This window comes from Malania oleifera, chromosome 5 (assembly GCF_029873635.1).
Source record: "Malania oleifera isolate guangnan ecotype guangnan chromosome 5, ASM2987363v1, whole genome shotgun sequence".
Taxonomy (NCBI): domain Eukaryota; kingdom Viridiplantae; phylum Streptophyta; class Magnoliopsida; order Santalales; family Ximeniaceae; genus Malania; species Malania oleifera.
The window spans coordinates 71,676,075-71,700,817 of record NC_080421.1 but is presented as its reverse complement, the minus strand read 5'-3'; the positions used below and the strand labels follow the sequence as shown (position 1 = coordinate 71,700,817).

Sequence of the window (24,743 nt, the reverse complement as noted above, 5' to 3'; positions counted from 1 at the left end):
GAGGCGAGGACGTAAGCACAGTTGGCTGAACCTCAATAACATATCATGTGTCTATTTACATTTCAGCACTTAATGTTTACCGCACATATATGTTATTGTATGAATGATGTGCATGATTTAAATTCCACGTATTTTATTTATCAACACATTTGGAACCGTGTAGAATGACCCTAGGTTACCAAAACATATTGACTTCTAACTTAACCTAGGAGAAAAATTAAAATTTCCAATTCACCCCCCCCCCCCTTCTCTTGGGAATACACCTTTTCCAACAGTGTCATAGGTACCATTCCTGGGGTAAGGCAATTTTTTCCTATTTTCTCAATTTCTCCTTAAATCTACTGTTAAATCAATGATCGGGCACCACCACGGGGTCCTAGTCACGATCGTCGTCATTTTGGCTGGAATAAATTTTCAATTTGGGTTTCCTATGCCCCACTCCAAAGCGAGAGTGAGATTTAGGAAAATAAGTAAATTGATTATATCTAAGGTTATAATTATTGATTTGGAATTTATGGGCCTAGGAAATATTAAAATAGTATTTTATTTAGGGTTAATTTAATGGAACTATAATTTTTATTTCAGGGCTAGGGTGAGCGCCGCAGATATCTTTTCGAGATCCCTATTGGCGTAGTTCAAGAAATCAGGTAAGGGAAAAAATATATATTAAACCATAAGTTTTATGAATTTAATGGAAAATAAATTGTGTTATATATACGTGTATATGTTTCAGTTTGGGTTTAATATACCAACCCTTTAAATTATGCTTTCTGAGCTTAGGACTGTTTTATTAGATACTTATATGTGAAATTGAACTGATAAAAGTGAAATATTTTTCAGAATAATTATGTAAGAAATTAAAGGTATTTTTCTAGTATGTGAATGTTAAATGTGGGTTGGCTTATTTTATAGGAAATAAATATAAATTTTACAGCTAAATAGTGTGGCATGAGTAAATAGGAATGTTGTGTGAAAATATGTTATATGTTTAAGATGCAAGGTATACAGGAAATGAACTAAGTATAAAAATGTTATATGAAATATGCTGCATGTGAGTGTTAATGCAACCATGTAAAACAGTTGAAAGATGATAGGTCAAACAGCTGAAAGATATTGGGTAAAACAGCTGAAAGATGTTGGGTAAAATAACTGAAAGATGTTGGGTAAAATAGCTGAAAAATGTTGGGTATGAAATGAAAATGAAAATGAATGAAACGGAAATGAAATATGAAATATGAACAATGTAAAATGAGAAAGAGCCACATAAAGTGAAATGAAATGAAAAGTAAAAGATGGAAACATGAACAGTTAAGAAATACAGAATAATGATAAACAAAATAATGTATTATGGTATTATCAGTATTTATGCTAGTAGAACATGTTACGTTTGGGTAAGGTAAACTCTTCACCCGAGGGCTTGCTGAGAAAGGCGAGTGCCCTAGTTGTATCAGGTGTAACAATAGGCTACATAACATGTTAGGGTAGAGGGAAATTACTTGTATGGGTGGGTAGATTTCCCTATTCTTGGGAGCCTTCATTGGTAAAATTTTGTATAAACTGTGTGAGTACGAGATTAATCTATCACTTGAGGGCTTATTGAGTAAGGTGAGTGCCCTGGTATGTTTCAGTCGTGACCCTTGGGTTGCCTAATGTATCAGAGCATAGAGGTGCTACTTGTATAGGCGGGTAATCACCCCTACCCTTAGGTAATCTCGTAGGTAAAATGTCTTGCATGTGTTTGAATAGGATCAGAAAATGATTTTAGAAATTATGTTAATGATTTGCAAATGATAAATAATATGTTATATGCAAACTTCATGTTGACCACACACTATTTTAATATATTGTTTCTTCCCTTACTGAGATGTTTCTTACTCGAATATGAACTTATCTTTTTCAGGACCTCCACAAGATTGAGCTTAGAAGGCTCGAGGTTGTTATATCATTTTGGAATATAGTAATAGAAAGGGTATAAGTTTTTATGATACTTTTGGGAATGTATAAATTTATGTTTTATATTTTAAGTCTTCTGAGATATGGATGGTTGTGAAGTATACTGGTGTTTGTGAATACTGGAAGTGTAGGTTATGTTTTGGAGATGTGTATATATAAGAATACCGGTGATGAATAATTATTTTGGATTATAGATAGAAATAGTAAACTCTAGTATTATATTTTTGGAGATTATATTTATGTTTTCTACTGCGTACATGATATTATAATGTGGATTACTAGGTAAATAAATGGATTAGTAGCACTCCAGGCCCACTTAGGGGGTCGGGGCGTTACACTAAGAGTTTCAATAATTTATATTGAAATATATGAAGTACTTACATGAGACTTCTTAAGACTTATACATTCTAAACACTAAGTCTTCATGCTTTTGCTTCCATTCTTTGAGTTTATTTTGACTTCTTTCTTTAATACACTTTAGCTTTATCAGATCTTCTAACTTTAAGTCCAAGCTATTAATGTACTTCATCTAACACTTGTGATCTTTAACCTTTTATCAAAACACTTGAATCCTGAAATATCATCACTTAACCCATTTGTTTGAGAGTGGTCAAAGAGAAAAGGTTATAGTGGGTTCGCTTAATGAACAAGGTGGAAGGGGTGACTACACTCAGGTGTGCAAAGATAAGATTTAAAATGCCACCATATGGAATGATCACTCATCGAGCTTCCTCTCTCAAGATCATCCATTTGAGAATTAAACTCATTAAATTAAGCTTCTTACCTTTGAGCAAGCACAACATGACAAAAAAAAAAATCTAAGTATTAAATGTGGTCGTGTGATTCGGCTCAAGGAAAAATATTGTTTGTAATGAGCTTCTGGAGGATTTGAGCTTGCAAATTCAGTTGGTTATAAAGTGGAGGATTTCCAAAATAACAGGGCCTTCAAACATGACTAATGGGAGAAATTCTTCAAGAGAGAAGTCCTGAGCCATGATCCAAGATGATCCAAAAGATGGGCACTCAAACTCCCCTTAAGTGATATTAAAAATTTTTGCCAATGTTTGCAGAGTGAGAGCAAGTGATTTCCCCATTACTTCCGTTGAGGGTACTATGTCACCTTTAACCATATTTGCATAAAAACTTTTGACTAAGTTCAAATACACTCCCTTGGCTTGATAGGTAATGAATTTTTTTTCAACCTAAATTTTTGAACATGGGTAGAAGATCCAAAAATCGGTGTCAAAGAAGGTAGTGTCTAGAACTTTACCAAAGATAGGATCTGCTGCTCGAAATGATCTTTGTAGGGTTTCTTTGCATGAGGACTTATAAGCCATTGCTTGATGTTCTCACTGTCATCTTTCCTAGAAGAGGATTCTTTGTGTCCAATGGTTTTCATTCGTGGTATGATGATTCAAACATAATACCTTAGAAAAGTGAGTGATAATGAAGTAGGAAGGTAAGAAGCAAAGAGTAATTGGAAGATTTTGAGTGAAGAAAGGCTGGTAAATGGAGGAGAAAAGAGTTTAGAGAAGATAAGAAATCGGATCAGGAGACTGAGGGTATGAAAAATAAGAGTTATTCGTTCATGGGAAAATAACCCGCCCATCATCAATAGAGTGGTCAGCCGCCTGACGTTTAGTAGTCTTTAGAATTTGAATAGACAGTACTGAGTCAGTTGACTGTGCTTCATAGATCAGTATCCTGACTAATGAAATCCTAGAAAAAATTTTCAAACAGTGGCTAGGAAGTCAACTATGCCACATAAGTCAGTCGCATGTCCTGCAATTTTCCAAATTTCTATTCAAACTACTTCTCTACTATGCAACAAGCCTAATTTTCTTCAAATATTTTCTCCTTTGATTCTTTTGCATATGAACATTCAAATTTCATATTTCTTCCCAAATTAGCATTTTTTTTGCATATTACTCTTTGAATTTAAAACTTTTTAAGCCTTGTACAATTCATCCTCTGATGGTGGACAACAATGTTTTTCTTATGTTCATTTGTTTCAATATAATAGTCATTAACAGGCTCAGAAACTTATCCTTAAGATTTTCATAATCCATTTCAATTTGTTTAATATCCTTGTATTAATTGTGATTAAGTGATTTTCATAGATTGAACAAGGCAAATTTCTATTTGGTATTTGTGAGCTCTTCTGATTTTTCTGAGTAGCAGCTTCTGAAATCTTTTAGGCTATTTTACTAACTTATATAAATTTAGGAAAACTACTTAGATACATTGTACTTCTTGAATCAACCATATACTGTGAATATTTCAAAGATAATTTCATTGTACCTGCAATACTTTAACCTGTTGAATTTCGGATTCTTTACTTTTGAGCTTCTTTCAGTGTTTAATCAATCAACTAGGTCTCCTTTTATTTTTTTTCTTCTAAATCTTTTGTTTGTGCCAAGAACAACATATGTTGTGCTCTTAGAATTTTATCCTTAAGTATTTATAACCTTTCTTTAACAATTCAACTAAGGTTATGCTATCTCATCTCTTGAGCTATAGCTAATACTATAATCCATTTACCATGATATGCTCAGTCAAGATAGACTTTCAGTGTATGCAATAGATTTCTTATTTTTAATCATCTTCTTAGGGTCTCTACTATAGTAGACATCTCTATTTGTAACTTACATTTTAAGCATTTATCTACTATCAGAGCACATTATAGTCTTTTACTAAATCTCTTCTTATATTTGAGTCGACTACCTCAAACCCTGTAGGCTATGGAGGCATTACCATCCTTTTTTATTTTAGTACAAATTTAGCTTTCTTAAAATAAAAATGATTATTCCTAAGATCTATGAAGTCCTTAGTTTGGAAACTTGACTTTCATCTTGGTACCCATACTTTCTTGGGTCTTAATGGTTTAACAAGTGATGTTTCTTTTACTCTCCAAACTTGTCCAATTTTTACACCCTTTCTTTTTAATGGACATTCAAACTTAATGTGTCTTTTCTCCTTACATAGAAAACATGTGGTTGTGTGTCAGCATTTAAGGAGGTGCTAGCATAGTCTTTGGAGGCTTTTGCAAAGTACCCCATGTAGAGTTCTTTTTCTTTGTATAATCAACTCCATTGAATCCTATGTCTTCTTTATCCAAAGACATTCTTTGTATTCCAACCATTTTATCAAGGTTTTCTTTTCCTCTAGTAAAATTGTAAATTATTTTGTTTTGATCCTCAATTTTCTTTTCAAGGCAAAGTAAATCTGAATCTTTTAATCCTTTGCAATTAGCTTGAATCCTTACAAGTTCTTTAGTCATCTGATTTATTTTGCTTTTAAGTTCATCAATGACTAAACCCTTTTCAATCAATGTTTGAGATCTTAAACCTTCTAGTTCTTTCATCACTTTATTATTCTTACTTTCTAATTTCTTGATTTTTAAATCCTTTTCTCTTTCAGCAAGATTTTTAGATTCCAATTCTTTCATTATTTCCTCATTCTTATTTTTTAACGAAGAGTATTGTTTTAGTTACTTTAACTAAAATCTTATGAACCTTGAATAGTTCACTTTGTAGTTCTTCACAAATAGAACAAACCTCCATTGATTTTGTAGCTTTCACTTTCTCTAATTTCATAACCTCTAGTTTCTTATACAAAGCAGCAACAAGAGCTTCTAGATTAGTCTCATCTTTGACCTCGTATTTATGTCCACCACCAATTGCTCTGAGAGGCTATGCTGCCATTGGTGTCTGATCATATCGTGTGTTCCATTGTTGAGCACTTTCAGCTAAGTAATCAAAAAATGATAAAGCCTGATCTGGTTCCTTACTGAAGAAATTTCCATTGCACATAATCTTGACAAATTGTTTACATTCAGGGGTAAGAGTAGTATAGAAATAATCGACTAACCTCCAAGATTCGAATTCGTGATAGGGACATATATTCATCAGATCCTTGAACCTCTCCCAAAAAACCTAGAAGGTCTCATCACCTTTCTGCATAAACTGACCGATCTGCTCCTACAGGTACTAGGTTTCTTGAAAAGAAAAGAATTTTTGTAAGAACTCACGCTACATTTCAGCCCAACTAGTAATAGAGTTAGGTCTTAAAGAGTTAAACCATATTTTTGCCTTATCTTTCAAAGAAAAAGGAAATAAGCGAAGCTTGTCATACTCATTAGTTCCAGGCCTATTAATGAAAGTGGTACAAACCAACTCAAAATTTGTCAAATGCTGATATGGACTCTCAGAATCCACCCCGTGAAACTGGGGTATCATAGACAACATACCATGCTTAATTGTGAAGTTCGATGCATCTTATGGTAAAACAATGCAAGAACATGTAGAAGTATGTGTAGGCTGTAGAAAATTCTGAAGTGTATATGGTGCAAGTGCTACCATAACTCTCTCAAAAATTTCTTCAAAAAGATCACTCAAATCAATTTCAAAATCACTCGTAAAAGTAACAGGAAAACAATCAGATTTTGTGCTTTATATGTCACTACTAGTGCTAAGTGAACTTTTAGATAGTCTATTCAAAAGATCTCTGACCCAAGGCATCAAACATCAATTCAAATGGCAGGAAATTCACAACACAGCAGCAAACAATCATAATCAAATTTTTCAAGCTTTTCATTTTTTTATTTTTATTTTTTTATTTTTTTTATTTTTTCTTTTTTTAACTAAAAATCAAAAATAATTGGAAAAACACAAATTTTGAAATTAAATCTAACAATTCCTCGACAATAGCACCAAAAACTTGACTCACTCAAAAAATGAGCAGCCCGCTCACGCACGTGGCCGAAAGCCCAGCACAGACCCTTCAAAGCATGCACAGTTCCTTCACGTGGACAGCCCATGTCTTCTCGCATGGCTACCCAGCTGCATGCATGGCAAGATCTTCATGCACGATTGCTTCTTTAGCATGCATGCATGGGCTTCAAAGCCCCTCTCGTGGTCACCTCAAACCATTTAAAGTTTTCCAAAAGCCCCCATTCATGTGGTCTTCTTGTGTTCACACATGCATGACTCGAGTGCTCTTTAATTTTTGCACACACACAAGAATTCAAATAATTGCGTGCATACGATCACGTACATGTGTTGACTTTATAGGTCACACCCAGTTTTGATAATGATAAATACTCAGGTATTTAATGGCTTTCAAGTGTATGTACAGGTTCATTGTAGCAAATCAAGTAATGGCACATGAAAGCAAAGCATGAAGACCCAAAAGATTATTTCTTGTTGTAATTTATATTATATGGGTATGTAATAGTAATATAGGAACGGTATATAATAATTAATGCATGGCATGCATGTAGGAACTAAAACTCAAAGACCGTAGAGACCTTAGCAAACACCCTTCAAATTACACTTTTCAACTACTCGGGCGGCCGAACGACACATTCAAATTAGGTTCGGGCGACCAAATTGGTAAGTTCGGTTAACCAAACTTTGCACCGGGCACCCGAACCACATTGAAAATGCTACTGACTTTTGTTCGGGTTACCGAACCTACACATGGACCACCGAACCGTTTAAATGGGCTTCTCAATATGAGTCTATTCGAGTGACCGAACCTCAGTTCAGCCACCCGAATCTCGCAGATAAAATTATTTTCTACCGGGGTTAAAATTAAGTAAACAGGGTTAATTTTGCTAAACCTTTTTAAACAAATTTAAGAATACCCTGTGTGTCCCCCAACGGTCATAATTTACCCTTTCTCTATATATATATAGGGGTTCATTTGCTTAGATTAGAAAGTTTTTAGCAAATAAGATTAGACAAAAAATCTCTCAAATTTCCAAAACCCTATTTGTTCATTCCAAGCCCATACACTCATAATACATCCATTCTTTTAAGAAATATAGTTGTGTGAGTGTTTTATTGATTATTCCATTTTGCTAAAAACCCTCACTTGCTCTTGTGCTTGTGATTTTCATATTAAGGGTTTAGCTTGATTTTTCCCCCGAATTCATTTGATAAATCTTTGGTTGGGAAAAATCATATAGCTAAGTGAGTTTGCATTATCATTGCAATACTCATTTGGGCTTATTCCTTTATGTGCAAAAATATTTTTCAAAGTTAGATTTCAAACAACTCTTGTGCTAGATACATTGAAGAAAATATTTTTGAGTTTGTTTGAATATTATTGCTAATATCTTTGAAACCCTAATCTTAGATTGAGATATAGTTTATTTGGTTATCAAAGAATAGCTTGTTTGATATACACTCTTGTGCTTGATTAGATAAAGTCAATATTCAGAGTGTTGGTTGCACACGTAGAGCATCGAGCTTATAGTCCATACATCATTGAGGTGCATGGATTATATTGCGCGTATTTGGGTACATATCTGCTTTACATGAAAGCATAATCACTGTACCATTTGAGTGAACATATTGTTATATTTCCAAGCGTGGCCTGAGGAGGCGATAATCCAGCCCGGTAAGGATTGTGTAAAAGTTGGGATCAGCCCTGTAAATTTGACCTAGGGCCTTCTCCGCCCAGCAAGGAGAGTTCGTAAAGGTTGAGGTCAGCCCTGTGTTAATTGACCTGGTTGTATTAGGTGTCATTCCACCCGTTAAGTAAGTCATTAATGGAATCCTCAGGCTTGCGAGCTAGAGGCGGGGACATAGGCACAGTTGACCGAACCCCGATAACATATCGTGCGTGTTCTTTATATTTCCGAAAATTTATTTTTAGCACATGTATGTTGTATGCTTGATTCATTATATGTAGTACATGTGTTGATTGGGTTTATAATTAAATAGAAAGACCCTAGGATTGTGTAATAGCGCTAATCTAGTTTAACCTAGGAGGTAATTTTTAAATACCCAATTCACCCCCCCTCTTGGGAATACGCATGATCCGCGTACATTTTTATTTCAACTTTTAATGTCCAAAAAAATTCCTACAATAGTAAAATATACAAAATCCGTAAATTATCGAAAATAAAAATCCAAATATTATAAATTGAGCGCAATGTTAAAATATTGAACATAATTAGGCATTTAATTAAAATTATAATCTCTAATTCATGAATTTAAATGTCTAATTACGCAACTTTGACGCGTAATCACTAGACTCCTTATTTGCATTTTCTAGCCTAGAGGTGATGTCTAGTGGGGAGATATAAACCTAGGCATTGTAGCCTGCTCAAGATGTGAGAATTAAGCCACCCCTAGAGATTAACATAATTCATGAACTCCCTTTTTTAGCTTAGTTTCCTATCGGTAGCATGAAGATGACAGAAGTTGTGATGATTGTCTTAGTTGACCATGGAAGAAAAATACTTGAAGAAAAGAATGAGCAGAAAAGAGAGAAAAATAGAAATGAAAAAAATACGTAGAATACTTGCTCCAAATATAAAATGGTTAAACTGGGGACACAACACACCATATCCCTACATGTATGAAACTTCTTCGGGTGCTCCGGTGCATATGATGTATTCACGCCTTGTTTGTGAATGTTCAATCTAGGGTGGTCTTGGTAGGATGTGGCGAGTAGGTGAGAAGATGTTAGGGTGAAATACCCAACGCCTTGGATTCCATTCTTATGAGACTAGTTTACTCCACTTTCATCGTTAGTTCTTTGAATTATGTGAGACGTTTGATCATGCATGTTTTTCCTCACATACGAGAGTGATCTCATCTTCTTGAGTTTTTTTTAGAGTATACCAGTGAGGCTGAGTCAAGATAACCGTTCTGTAGGTGTCTAAGGGTGACCTAAGTGTGATAAATCATTCACTTTACACATTCCTTGCAAGTTTGTTTGTTTATACTCGAATTTATATAATGATATTAACTCTAAATTGTAATTTCTGGTTGATTCTCTATAAGTTATGATTTTCTTGATGGCTATACACTGTTGAGGCATGTATGAGTGACTTGCTTCAGAGTTGTTTGTATAATGAAGACTATGTATGGAAGAGCCTGATTATAATATGGTTATATTCTTGTATATGAAATGGCATGATTGTGTTATGTATTGATCCTATTTAAATGTCCACTGAGTTGGTGTTTGTGGGTATTGCCCTAGAAACCCTCACGAGACTATAACTCGTTCACTAGGGTCACCTAAGGGTTTAAAGTCTTGTTGCATATAGTAAATGCTACCATGTTTCCCACGAAAGAGGAGGTACATAGGATTTTGGTTATCTTTTATAGTTTTCTTAGTTTTGCTTTGCTCGAGGACTAGCAAAGTGTAAGTTGGGGGTGGTGATGTGTCCCTAAAATGTACTATTTTAGGCCACCATTTACTTATGTTTTGTCCTCATTTATCTTGTATTTACCCTTTCTTATCATAGTTTGGAGTTATGCATGGTTTGTTCATGTTTCAGGAAATTGAAGTTAAAACTAAGGAATTAAGCAATGCAAGAAGCCAAGGGAGAAATTGGGAAGCACAAGGCTCAACCAGGTGCTCAACCAAGCCCCCAAATCAAAGCAAACAAGACCTTGCTTGACCATGCGGTGCGACCAACAAGCACAAGGGGCAACCAAGTCAAACAAATGAAGACTCTAAAGTTCAGACTGAAGTGGAAATGCTGAGAGGTTCGACCAACAGCATAACCAAAAGAACCTAAGGTGCGATGTCGACTGAACAAAGACTAATTGAGGCAGAGATCCTAAGAGGTTTGACCTTCGGCGCGACCAAGTCGAGGAAACCTGAAGTTTGAACTCTAGAATTCCCACGAGTCTGAACTAGGGTGCGACCAGGGGAAGACTAAAGTGTGACCTGGTCGACAGCATATGAGCCCAGCAATCTTCTTCACGAGATTTTTGCCAAAACTTTTGTAATTTGAATTCAAATTCTTATATACCCTTTTGGGTATAAAACCTAGCTTTGAATATGTGATTAGGGTTCCCCTTTGGCCCCTCTTTGGTTAGTGACAAACCTAGAGTGTCTTTGGGTGCCACTTAGATTAGATTTCCAGCTTTCTTTACAATTCCATGTCTAGTTTGTATTTAGATTCTTCGAAGGCCTATGACAACCTTTGAGTTATGGGTGCTACCGCCTAGATAGATGGTCTTCGATTGTAATCTTGATTGCTAGTGATAGACCTTCAAGTTGTAATTAATACCGTTTTCAATACATGTTCTTTACTCTGCTTTGATTTCAAATCTGCAATTTAAATACCATGTATTTAATTTCTATGCATATTTACTTCTCTGATTGTGATGAAATCCTAGGGGATAAGATAGCATAGCTAAGGATTCAGTCACTTATACATAATAGGTTACGGTTCCTATAAGGTGTTCTCGTGCTCCTGAATAGGGTATACCTTGGTTCCCAATAATGCTCCAGATGATTGGTGCACCTTTGCTACCATATGCCACTCGAATGGCTCACTTGACCATCTAACCTAGTATGAATAGCTGGCCGAACATAGCTGTCGTGAGCAAAAGCCTAAGTTGGATTCATGATTTGAAACTTGCTTTCTAGGAGTAGTTTTAAATTACACTTTACTTTCATTGCTTGTGTAGATTAGAAAACAACTCAAAAATCTCACATTTTCCATTTTATACAAAGCATAGCAAATTAGGCTGGAATGGTAAACAACTGCACTAAGTCCCTGAAGTTTGACACCTGACTCACTCCTTGTTTTATTGAACTTGGGCTTAGTTAGGTTATAAATATTATTTTTTGTAGTTAAGGACCCAAGCCTTGGCGAGCCTATCACCCTCTATTTTTTGTGTGGTTGTTTTACACAAAACAGTATTACCTAACTCAAAATTTGCAGTTGCAACTCCACCTACAACTGTGTTACCCAACAGTGCATAGATATTCCCCACTAACTTTTGTCCCTTCATCACCATCAAGACTCTTTTGCACACCTTCATTATCCCACTTTCAGATTTGAAACTATACATGTTACAATCTCAAGTGCCCCATGAAATCAAATTTTTCCGTAGATGATCATGTAGATGCCTTACATCACATAATATCCTTACCACACTATCATACATCTTGATTCTGAAATCCCTCATTCCGACAACTTTGCAGGCAGCATCATTTTCCATTAGAACAGAACCAGATCTCACCAATCTATATTTGGTGAACTAGTCTTTGTTGGGCGTCATGTATAAAAACATCCCAAATCTTGGGTCCAAGAATTTGTGAGGCATTCTGAAATCAATAAAATAGGATGCAAATCACCATCACTGCTCCCCTAAGTCTCCTTCTTTCATGACATTCGCAGATTTTGACAAACCCTCTTGAGTTTTCCCATTCCCCTTCTTCCACTCTAGACACTCCGATTTTATGTGCCCTATTTTCTCGCACTTAAAACACCAAACTTCTTTCCTCCTCCTGGGCTACAACTGAGTTTTATTATTACTCAATCCGCTCCAGAATTTGCCTCTCCCATAATCCAGATTACCCTTCGCTACAAGCTCTTCACCTTGTGAACTCTCATTGCTGGTCTCTTTCCTCTAATGGAACCCCAACAATGCACTCATGATATCCTCCAACTCTAGGGTTTCTTTCCCCATATCAGAGCTGTAACCAAATTCTCATATGTAGGAGACATTGGTAGGGAATTCAGCAGCTTCAATATCTTGTCTTCATTCTCGAACTTCACATCAACCCCCTTCAGATCGCTAATGATCTGATTAAATATGTTGATGTGTTTATTCAAGTCCGAAACCTCTACCATCTCAAGTACATAGAGTCTTTGCTTTAGATACAACTTGTTCGATAAAGACTTGAACATGTATCGGCTCTCCAGTTTCAACCAAACTACTGCCAGCGATTCCTCATCCATGATATGATACATCACGTCATCGGCCAGAAAAAGTCTGATAGTAGCAACAACTTTCACTTCAAACCCTTTCCAACTCATGTCGTCCATGTCCTCCGGTTGTTTTCCATATAATGCCTTCACCATACCTTGTTGTACCAACACGTCCTTAACCCTCCTCTGCCAAAGTCCAAAATTTCCTGTTCTATCGAACTTTCCAATCTCAAAATTTGTAGAAGAAATCCCAATCATTGCAACCAATAGCTCTAATACCAATTTTTGATTTGAATACACAGCGAAAACACACACAACTCAAATCTAGAACAAGTAATGCAAGCTAATGGGGATCGGCATGCTTTACCCCCTCCTTTCATAGATGTTCTGACACATGGATGACCTCCAGATGTCTACGTTCTTTTCCGACATGGTGACTACCGTGGATGACCTCCATACATTCTTCGCTGACATGGTGACTACCGTGGACGACCTCTAGATGTCTACATTTTTCGTCGACATGGTGATTACCTTTCGTTCGCTAACATGGTGACACGTGGACAACCCCCGGATGTCCACAATGCTTACTAACCATTTCAAAAACTTATGGAGACACTTGAAGACCCTATGGAGACACTTGAAGACTTTTCAGAATAAAGAAGCCGAGTTGTAATTTTACAATTCCGAGATTCAAGACCCTTGTGAGCCCCACACAAATCTACTGGGTCCCACATGGCTACTCTGGGCCCCACATAGCTTGGGCCCCCCTTTTGACTTTATTTTATTTAATTAATTGCATTATGGGTTGTTAGGTATTTAATTTATGAGAGGATTGAATGATTAATAAGTTTTAATTGTGAACATTAAAGTAAGTCATCCTCCATGCCTGTATGGGGACTTTTAGGTCATTTATCATTTAGGTCTTTATTTTCTCCTATATATATTGATATTGTAAACGCTGGAAAGCAACCAAGTATTATTATTGATTGAATAAAGGTTCTTCCTTTGAAAGCTCAAAGTTTTGTTCCAATCCTTGCGATTGAGTGGCGAGAGGCTACGACATTCTCCTCAGAGATCAGTTGGTGTGAGACCAACACATCTATCCATCATATCCTAACCATCTCATATCCCCAGACCGTTCGTATTTGTCAACAACAGTAGCATCTGCACCAGTTCATCGCGATATTGACAGATTTCTTGGTTTGATTCACGTTTATGATCATTGGTAAGTTATTCAGAGGATCCACATGGTAAAACTCATACCAACCCATCCATAACTTTGTTTGCCATCTTTGTTTAAGATCCCATAAGCCCCTGTTTAGCAAAAACCCCTAAAAATCCCATTTTGTCCCGAACCTTCTAAGTTCCAACCTCTTCTTTGTCCATCTTCCGAGTTGATGTGCGATTTTTACTCTCTAACCTTCCCATATTCAAAATCCTTAAACACAAAATTTTTAGGTAATATTCTTATCTTTCTTTTAACGCCAATATTGCCTTATTTGGAGTTCTGTAGCAAAAGTTATGCCTTAAATACCGAAGGGTGTCCGTGGCTGAAAATCCATTAGCAACTCTCGGTTTCTTACGCAAAAATTCAATCAGCCGCCTGACCCTCTTGGCCCAGTCGACTAACTCTTGCTCCCTCTCGGTTTCTGACCCAGAATCTCAGTCAATCACCTAATCTTCCCACCCCAGTTGACTAAATACCTACAAACTTGAAATTTCTCACTATTTATACACATACTTGCTTGTCAACTGTGGGATATGATTGTGATAACATTGATTTATTTTCTTGAGTGATTGAATGCTATTTTCATGGCATGTAACTTGAATATCTTGTGAAAGAACCACCAGCGACTGAATTTGAATATGATTATATTTCTTTTTAAAATCCTTGGATCGCATGATAAAGCATGATTCATTTTGTTTATGTTTGGTTGATTGAATTCTCATTTTAAAATGTTTCTTATGTATGTGATTGAGGGTTAAAACAAATAAGGCTAGGTCACCCCACCCCATCCTACATCACAAGCACTCAACGATGAATATACGAAAATTAACAATCAACCACAAAGAGAATAAAATCAAGCAAGAAGAACACACGACACAAGAATTTACGTGGTTCGATAATTTGCCTATGTCCAAGGGAGCAAACGGGTGATTTTCACTATTAGATTCGTCAAGCTTACATCAAGGGTTACAAATATAGTTCATATATCAACCCTATGTGTACAGAAGACTTAGACTACATCTAAAAATCTCCCGTAGCAATCCCTAGAGGAAAATCCTCGAAAACCCCAATCTACTGATCTTTTCGACTCAAAAGTTTGTGATTTGTACCGAACAAAACTGTCGACGGTTTCAAAAAATTGTCAGCGGCATGGACTAAAACCGTCAACTATTATCTAACGAGAGCCATTCCTTCTACAGATTGAAATCATCAACCCAACCATCGACAGTTTCTTCCTGCAGCTCAGTTACCTTATTCTTTGCTTCACCATGCTTTCTTGGTGCATGCATTCCACTCAATATGAGCCACATCTCCAACACATTAGATCCATCAAGGTCGAATTCATGTTCAAATTAGTGGGAGTAAATGTAGCTACTAGAATATAATGTGTGTTAGATTATTAGAAAAAATGCAAGTTAAAAATATTATGATGGCCACAACTAAAATATAAGCTAGTAAGATTATAATAGAAATATTGTTCCAAAATAAAGATTATTTGTTAATTTGAACAAAATCTTTTAAAGGTACTCTACTAGTAAAATAAATACGAGACATTTATACATCTTAAATTGAAACTTTAGGAAAATGAAGTTTGAAAAATTATCTTTTGCATATGGTTTATATTTTCTTCTCTTTTTTGCAAGGGTATATATGTTGATCTCACTAAAGAGAACTTAAGGATCTACCACAGAACAATGAATTATGTGGGCTATGAGTGTACTATTGTCGATCTCTTATGCAAACGATAAAACAACTCTCTATATCATTTTGTCTATTCATAAAAAATTTAAATTAAAGATCATTAGTTTACGCTCTGAAATCATGATGTGTAAGACTAACACTACCTCAAACAATGCTCTGCAATCTTACAAAATGAACAATGATTTGGTTCAATTGTCTTGCATAAATATATTGCCTACAATATGTTCAATTTATTAAATTACTACTGGGAGACTATTTTAAATGATATTACCCACTTCAACTTGCACAAGACTCTCCATTCTCCTATGAGAAAAATTTTATGTTTCCCAACTGCTACAAACTCCAATATAATATGTTCTCTCTTCTTAAGAACTTTTGGAGTCTTGCCCTTTGGCTCACACCTGCTCAATGAATTAGTTTTTTCTCTCTCAAAACATTTGTTACCTACTATTGCAGTTGGCACTCTTAAAAATTTTCCTTTTTCCTAAAATTAACTTAGTGAAAAAGCACACATTAAAGAGTCACTTCTTAGCATTGAAGATTTTTAACTTTTGAGATCAACCAAACCTTGAGAAATGATTTTCTATGAACTTGTCAAGCTCTAATATTTGCCCTTTTAGAATTAAACTAGTGCTAATAGATATCTTTTCAGCATCATACCAAGCTCTGGATCCTCTTTGTTAAGAGTTTTAGAATACTAACACTGCATTGTTGGACATTACATTGACTAAGGAAGGTAAAGATTTGTTGTACACAGGATAGAATTACACTTTGAGAGGAGTTACAATGCCTTGATTCCTTATGCAATCCTCTAGTTACTTTAAAATTTTTGAGACGTTAATATTTCTCACTCCCACATGCATGAGCCATCATAATTATCCTTGCCCTATATACCATATTTGCATAGATGCATCAACATGCATAATTATCTAAAGAAAAGGGCTATTAACATTTAAAAAAAAAAAAAGTTTTATAGAGAATTCAAATATATTTTTTTGACATATTAAATGACAATTTTATTGCTTAATTTTTATTTACAACTGAAAAAGAACACACACAAAAATAATAATAATAATAATAATAATAATGAAGTTCGAATATACAGTAATTTTTTCTTAAGTGCCAATAGCACTTCCCTTTACTTAAAATTATAATAGGAAATCGTGTTTCAAATGTTTATCATGATTTGAGACACCAGTATTTACAAAATTCGGACTGTACCTTGACAATAAGCCATTTGCCATAGTTCCAAGAGGCCACCATAAAACGATAAAATAAGGGTCTATTTTGGAATCTAATACTATTGGAATTTGGATAGAAGGGTCGGTAAGACCAAATTATTAATTATGAAATTTATATATGGTTCCAATAATATAAATATATATATATATATATATATATATATATAGTTTTGTGATCCCAAGACGGAGGTAAATTGGGTTTTAAAACATTTTGGCTAAATTTAAATATATATGTTGATTCACTACAGTTTATATCTCATTCAATATACACGCATGTATGTAAAATAATTTTAACAATGAAAACAAACATACATGTGTGCAGTATATCATATTTAAATCAAATGTGTGCATGCAAATAATTATAATATTAAATAAATATTCATATACATGTTGAAATTAGAGTGCAGGAATTTAAATAAGATAGAAAGAGAGCGACACATCATATTTGTTTTCAAGGTTCGGTCAAACCAACCTACATCCCCACCTTGGGCATACCCCCCAAGGATTCCACTAACTCTGTTCACTTAAATAGGCAGAGCAAAAGTCATTACAATCTCTTCTTACGGGGTGAGGTAAATCTTAACTCAATTACAAGACTGACCCCAACTTGTCTCCCTGTCAGGACAAAGATTCCCCAGTTCAATTTCCAGGCTGAACTGAACCGCTCTCATTTATGGGGCTGAGACTCCCCAGTTCAATTAACAGGCTGAACCCAACCAATCTCACTTGCAAGGCTGAAACTCCCCAGTTCAATTTTCGGGCTAAACTCAACCAGTACAATAAAGTCATTTTTGTACATAAAAATGCTTCTGAAAAATACAAGCAGAAATGTACACATTTAAAATCAATACATGCACTCTCTAATGATATAAAATTTTACTCAGTAGAGAAAGTGTGTTTAAATATATTTAAACCTTAATAAGAAATTTCTCCAAAAATACATTTCAATAAAAATATAGGAGAACCTAGGGTTTTGTTCTTCCAATAATTTTTGCACAAATAATATATATGTGTGTGTATAAAAGATATATTCTCCAATCAAAGATTTTTGTAGATAAAAACGTTTGGAGAATTTGTAGTTTAAGTTTAAGAAAATATTTGTGCTATAGATAATTTCTCCCAAAAATATTTATCATGAAAATAATTGGGAGAAACTAAAGCAATACTCTCAAAAATGATTTTTAAAGATTAAGTGTTAAGTGAGAGTATATGCAAATAAAATGTCCTATATAAAATACTCTCCTCAAAATTGATTTTGAAATAAAAGTATGAAAGAGAGTTGGAGAGATTTGTATAAAAGATTTTGCCCCAAAAGAATGATTTTAACAATAAGAAACGTTTTGGGGGAACTTTGATTAACAATGAATTAAAAAGAAAATTTGGACTAATCAAAGTTATTAATCTAAGCAAATGAAGGGGTATATATAGAGTTTCAGGAAAATATGACCGTTGGGGATACGCTAGGTATTATTAGAAAAGTTTAATTAAATTTTTAAACCTATTTTAGCATTTAAAAATACCGCAACCCGAGAGGTTCAGTCGTCCGGTCCTTAAAGTCGATCGCCTGAACAAACACAAAGCATGTATTGGGTTCAGGTGACTATGGGTGAGTTTTGTTGGCTGAAGTCAAGGCGATTTTCAAACCTTCGTAGGTTCGGGCACCCAGTGCATGGTTCGGTCTACCAGTACATAAGGTTCGATTGCTCGGAGCCTTTTTGAACTATAAGTTCAGGCGGCCGAGGACAGTGGAACAGTCAATGACCAGGGTTTGGTCGACCATGGAAGATACGTTCATTTTTGTTCGGTCACTCAAGGCTTAGTCAACATTTTGACTTTTTGGCCAACAAAGTGTTCGGTCAATCAAGGTGTTTATAACTGAAATGGGTCGGTCGACCGGGGCTATTAAAGTAACCCAAAAATCCAACGTTGGTCGACCGAAGTCTGTCCTAAGGTTTGTCTATGGCCTATCTGAGCATTAAGTCATATCATGCAGATGCATGCATTATAACAGACCAAAGTATGAAAACCAAATGTAACTACAATTGAAATAAACAAATGTATTCTTTCTTCTTTGCTCTACTCTTCATGGAATATGACAGGAGTGTGTGAGCTTTATATCCCTATTGGCTTCCATTTTTTGGAATCTTATGTTCATGCTGAAATGAAAATCGGTTCACACACTAAAATTTCAAATGTGGGTCTTATATATAATAATTTAATATACATGAGTCCCTGATCATCAAAGCTCTGAACAAAGCAAGGAGGTATATACTGGCTAGTTAATAACTCTGCAAATTCACCTATTATATATATATATATATTCCGCACAGCTTTCATTTTGGACAACAATAATGTATGCTATTCTTCTTGAGGCATATTTATTTCCATTCATTCCTCATAATCAAATTCAAATGTGGGTCTTATATATAATAATTTAATATACATGAGTCCCTGATCATCAAAGCTCTGAACAAAGCAAGGAGGTACATACTGGCTAGTTAATAACTCTGCAAATTCACCTATTAATTTCTTGAAAATAAAATGAAAGAAAAAGTATGTAAAATTAAGAGATAAATTTGATTCTATTTCATTTTTACATGTGAATTAACCTATACCTAATGTATGTTTGTGAATTTAGGAGGAAAACCAAAAAGTAAGAAGAAGATCAGAAGATGATGAGGATGAATAAGAAGAAGGGCCTGTCAATAAATTTAGGTGCGAGGACAAATCAAGATGGAGATGGTGTTGGAGGATGATGCCGATGTGTGTCATTCAAATGAGCAGTCAAGCCGACAGAGAGGTTGCACATGGGTCCTTTTGCACGTGCATGGATGATTGCAGATTACTTTTATATGTTCTGCGTGGTTGTTTATTCCATCTTTGTTCTGAGTCTAGAAGGAAACACTTAACCTGGCTTCTTCACTACTTCAATTCCCAGAAAAATTATATTATATATGCATATTATTAATGTCTTGATGTGATCATCGACACATGCATCTCCAAAATCGATGATGATGCAATTATTATAGTTTCAAACTTCAAATTATATACATATAAATGAGATTTTAATAGTCTAATAAGTGCATATATTCATTCAAACAGAAGACCATATTTGGGAAAGTCCCTGTCCATCAAACTCAACTGCTTAATATGCCAACTTGATGCAACATGCATGTGATCCCTCACTCAGACTGGGGTCTGTGTATTGCCTTTTTACTCTCTTTTTTCCTTTCATTGTCCAATGTGCTGAAAGAATGAAGTCATTGATACCACCCAAAATATGCTACCAATTCCCTCTCATATCACAGGGAAAAACGCAATATATAAGTAATTAATCTTGATCAACGTGTACAAGATGTTGCTCAAAATCCTAAGTTAAGTTTTGTTCATGAAATACTTATTTTTAGAAATAAATTAGTTATAATTAGATATATTAAAAGAAATTATCGGTATCATAAAGAAACTAAACTTTTTATGAATTCATTATAAGGGATAGATAAGTAATAGCTATTCCTAAATTTCACTATAGGAATGTTTTTGTTGGATGAAATGAAAAAAATATATACGAGACGAGAGATAGCTATTGCTCTATTTCCAAATCTTTTATTATATTACATCTTATCCAAAGAATACTACTTCGCAAATCACATGCAACCCAATTAATATTGACCAAGATGCAAAGGATGTCAAAAGGTTCAAAACTAGCCTTGAAACCTCTCTCACTTCCCAACCTATTCACAAGTAGGAGATAAATTAACCAACAAACCAAAGTCAGATTCTACACCAGTTGTTGACCAAAGTCTAGGTTTTACACTAGAGCCTTGTTGATAGATGAGTAGTTTCAATCCCAAATGGTGACAAAAATGTTGTTGCTTCATTATTGAGAGACATGAGTACAATGCTTCATTTTCAAGAATAGAATTATAAAACTTGCTTACAAATCAAATGAATATGGTGTTGTTTATAAATCTATATTATATAACATAATAATTGCATATAATTAATGTATATAAATATTTTTGTGTGTGTTTGTATGTATATATATATATATATATATTAAGTGTAGTTTGAAGAGGGGGCAAATTTTCAAAGTCCAAACCATGATATAGGGACTGATATAATCTTTTTCGCTATGGAGGAGCGCCAATGACAATGAGATTGTCATTTCAAGAAGGCTAAGAGGAAGAGGTGGCAGATGCCAAAAGCTATAGATCGAGATCAGCATATGAATGGTTTTGTTTTTGTTTATGAAGAAGCTGGTGAAGAGGGTTATCAATGACATCATACTGTGAATTAATTTATATGCTTGAAAACCAAGAAATCTGATCACAGGAGGAGACAACCTTGGAGAAGCTGAGGGAGCAACGTAGTCTGAGGGCTCAAGTTAACTTCAATATTTGCAAGAATTCCATCTTGACCAAGAGGCCCAGGGCGTAACATCATTTAGACGCTCCGTGTCATTGTAGGGTCATGAAATTTTGTCTCAATGCACATGCCCTGACTCAGATTGGGCTCCAAACCCAGACAAGTTTTCTTCAGAAGTCCTTTTAGCCCAGCAGTGTAAACCCCACCAAAACCCTTTTTGTAGAAGTAGAACTCTCTCTCTCTCTCTCTCTCTCTGTGGAACATATACATTTTGAAGTACATGGCCTTCTGTAAACAAAAGAAAGCTGCCATTAAAGAGGAGAGTAGACAGCTTCTTTACGCCATAATGGGCTAGCATGCTTTTAAAAGTTCAATCTGTCTTTGACCCATTTTATTATTAAAGTAACAAATGGAAAATGTACATCCATACTCCACTTGTGGGTTGGGAATACCTACTTCTAGGAATACACAAAGCTATCATAATATAAGCATTCAATAGTTTACAAAAGAGGTATAAAGCTGCTGATGATTCAAAACTTTTTGTTAATTCATGACATAAAATATGCAAAGAATATCTATCCCTAAATCAATACAAGAATATCTAACCTTATCGTAATGGAATAATACAAACCTTTATTATATGACTGATTTTTTTTTTTTTTTTTTTTTATCTTTATTTATAGGAATACATATTTCACAAGCCAAGAGTAACCTAATTATTTAATTTGTATGATATCTTTCATAATTTATAGCTCTATGAACATTTCATTCTCATTTATTTTGACATTGAAAAGTAACATGGTGGCATTATCACATTACTTGAGAATTCTAAGATGCAAACTGACTAAACATTTTCATAGAATAGGTCTTTCATTTTTTAAAATATGTTTCTTGAAATATATCATTTCATTGAGCATCTTGAGTTATGGAAAGCAAGTCATGCCTAATAATTTTGTCAAATCTCTTTTGTTTTTCTTCTTTTTTTTTATCAAATTCATGTCCACAATCCTAAAGTATTGCTTGACATATTATGTATATATGTAGCATTTTTTATAAATTTTTTTCAGTTTGAAAAAAATTAACAATTTGCATCAAAACGTTACATCAATAATTATCAAAACAAAATATAAAAACCTTTTGCGCAGAATTTGAAGTAAATTTGTGACATATGCGACTTGATTATTTACAAACTTGTGTTGCGATTTTTGGAGTTCAGACAAAGAAAGGGGAAAGAAAAGAAAACTTGGAGTTGCATTAGGGTTGGTATGAAGCCAGTCAGTGGAAGTTTGGGCTGGGCCTCCACTTCATTAACATACTGGTTTGCTTGGATGAACAGCGGCTTGGATGGGTTTCTGCGCTGCCTCCCTGCCAAATACAGCTTCAATCATGAATTACAGTTGCCAAACTTACCTATCACCCACTGGCTACTTACAAACTGCTACTCAGCAAAAAAAGTTATTGGGGTCTTTCAAAATAGATATTTAACTTTGTGCAGCTACGTCTGATTTCTCATAGCTATCAATTTTGATAATTTGGGACATGCTTAACATATTTTCGTTGATGCAAAATTTTGGCTAGTCTTCTTATTTAGAGTGCACAAAGCTTGTATGAGTGTCGGGAAAAATAAAATCAACCAAAAGATATTTCTACAACACTTCACTAATGCTTATGTCAATTAGAGAATTTTATGGTACTAGTTTGATTAATAATTTGAAAGAAGTGTTTATTGCTAAGAATTACTAAGTTAAGTTACGTGCCGGTGTCACATTTTGTTATACTTTTGGATTGTGGGTAATTTCAATTCATGAGTATTGGTTATATCAAACTTTTCCAAAATTACTCATGCCTCCATCTCACCCATTCATTCAACGAGCCTCAAAATCGAGCTTGAGAATTGCTAATTAATGTGATTAACAAGTCTAAATGTGCTCTTACCAAATCAACTTTTCGAACAACTTATGAATGCCTCGATTTCTTTACAACCCTAAGGTCAACTTAAGTAGTCCACATACGTTGTTGTCGAATCAAAGGCACTTAAAAGGATGGCGAAAGATTGTTGTGAGAAAAACACCAGCTCCTTAATTTTACATAAATATTATTTACATCATGCTCTTTTTTGTTTCAAAGTGTCTTTCAATTGGTTTACAATGAGCTATTATACCATTATTCAATTTTAACCGAAACAATTCGACCTAATCATATTTTTTGCTTCATAAATGCCTTCAACAAATTCTAACTGTTCGACCTAACCATTATCAACAAATTCGGTTAGATTAGTTGAATTTGAATTAGGCCAGCTACATTTCTAATTTTTCGATTCAATTATTAATTTCCAATTTAACCAATGTACACCTATGCATGTGTATACACACCAAATTGGGTTACCATACTTGGGTGCTAAGCCGAAAATTTAGTACCCAAAAGCATTTCTTCCCAAAATTAAATCATCGCCCTTGGCTTCTGCTGAATCATTGGATCTTTCTACAAGCTATTCAAACTCAACTTTGCTAGACTCTATTAAAACTTTCAAGTCCAACATCAATTGGACAAGTCAAATTTGAGTTGAAGATAACCCAAACTTTTGTTACTTCATTACTTCAAATATTTTGTAAGTAACATATTGTATATTTTCTACATGTTGCTGAATATTTAATATTATTCATATATTTTACATATATTCAATAATATTGTATAACCAATTCAAGCTTAATGGAGTTCCAACTCCAATTTTCAGGGCTCCATAAAAAATGTTACCAGATATCAGTAACCACCATTTTTACTCAAAAGCTCAAGCTCAAAATCAAAACAATAATTCGCACAAGCTGAAAGGAAGTAGGAAGAGCAGAAAAGGTGAGAATAAAAGCCTTCAGTTTTAACCACCGTAAACAAGGTGATAAAACTAAAATCACCATCTTTCCACTTCAAGCTCAATCAACTGAACATGAAGTAATCCCACTTCTCTAATCAACAAGAAACCTACGTGTGGACTCTCCTGGAAAGCGTTCTGAACCCAAAAATGAAAAATAAAAAATAAAAAATCTCCTTGACAATTGCTCATTTTTCTCTAAAATTTATAAAAATGATTGAAAAAGTTTAAATATCAAAATTATTAATAATTTACAATAATTAAATGAAAAAAGTAAAAATAATAGGCATTCTTTCATCTGGGAAAAAAATCATCAGCTGATCTTGGCAAACCTTTGAGTACATCTCTGAGAGCATAATAATGATTATCGCATTTATGGTCTGAAAACAAGTTGCTCGAGAGCACTATCCGCTGGAAATGCTCGCCCGGATGCCTCTTCCATAATGTGAAAAATTCCCCACCTTCACTATTATCTTTCCTGCATTCGCCGTTTTGAGTGTCAATATTTCTCTTTAGATAATACAGGGTCCCTGGTACAAACAATTCCTCAGGCTTTTTCCAGACACTTCCATCCTTATCTGGGAGAATAGAACTTGCTACTTCTGGGTTGAATGTTGAACCAGGTGTGGAAGCAGCAGATAATTCCTTTCTCATCGAAAGGTCTGTAAGAAGCAACAAAATAGCATAAGGAGGGCA

At 34.6% G+C, this 24,743-nt stretch overlaps 1 protein-coding gene and 1 non-coding gene across 4 annotated transcripts in view; one reads left to right on the top strand and one right to left on the bottom strand.

Moving 5' to 3' along the window:
• The first annotated feature begins 5,835 nt into the window (after window positions 1-5,835).
• LOC131156830 (small nucleolar RNA R71) lies at window positions 5,836-5,941 on the top strand. Its single transcript, XR_009137100.1, has one exon. It is a non-coding gene; the product is annotated as a small nucleolar RNA R71 (small nucleolar RNA).
• An 18,297-nt stretch (window positions 5,942-24,238) lies between these two features.
• The window catches only part of LOC131156374 (uncharacterized), a 39,632-nt gene continuing 39,127 nt past the window's right edge, over window positions 24,239-24,743 (bottom strand). For all 3 annotated transcript variants that reach the window (XM_058110007.1, XM_058110005.1, XM_058110006.1), the window contains exon 8: window positions 24,239-24,709. In XM_058110007.1, the coding sequence (XP_057965990.1) occupies window positions 24,342-24,709 (368 nt within the window). In that variant the 3' untranslated portion in view covers window positions 24,239-24,341. The remainder of the gene's footprint in view (window positions 24,710-24,743) is intronic.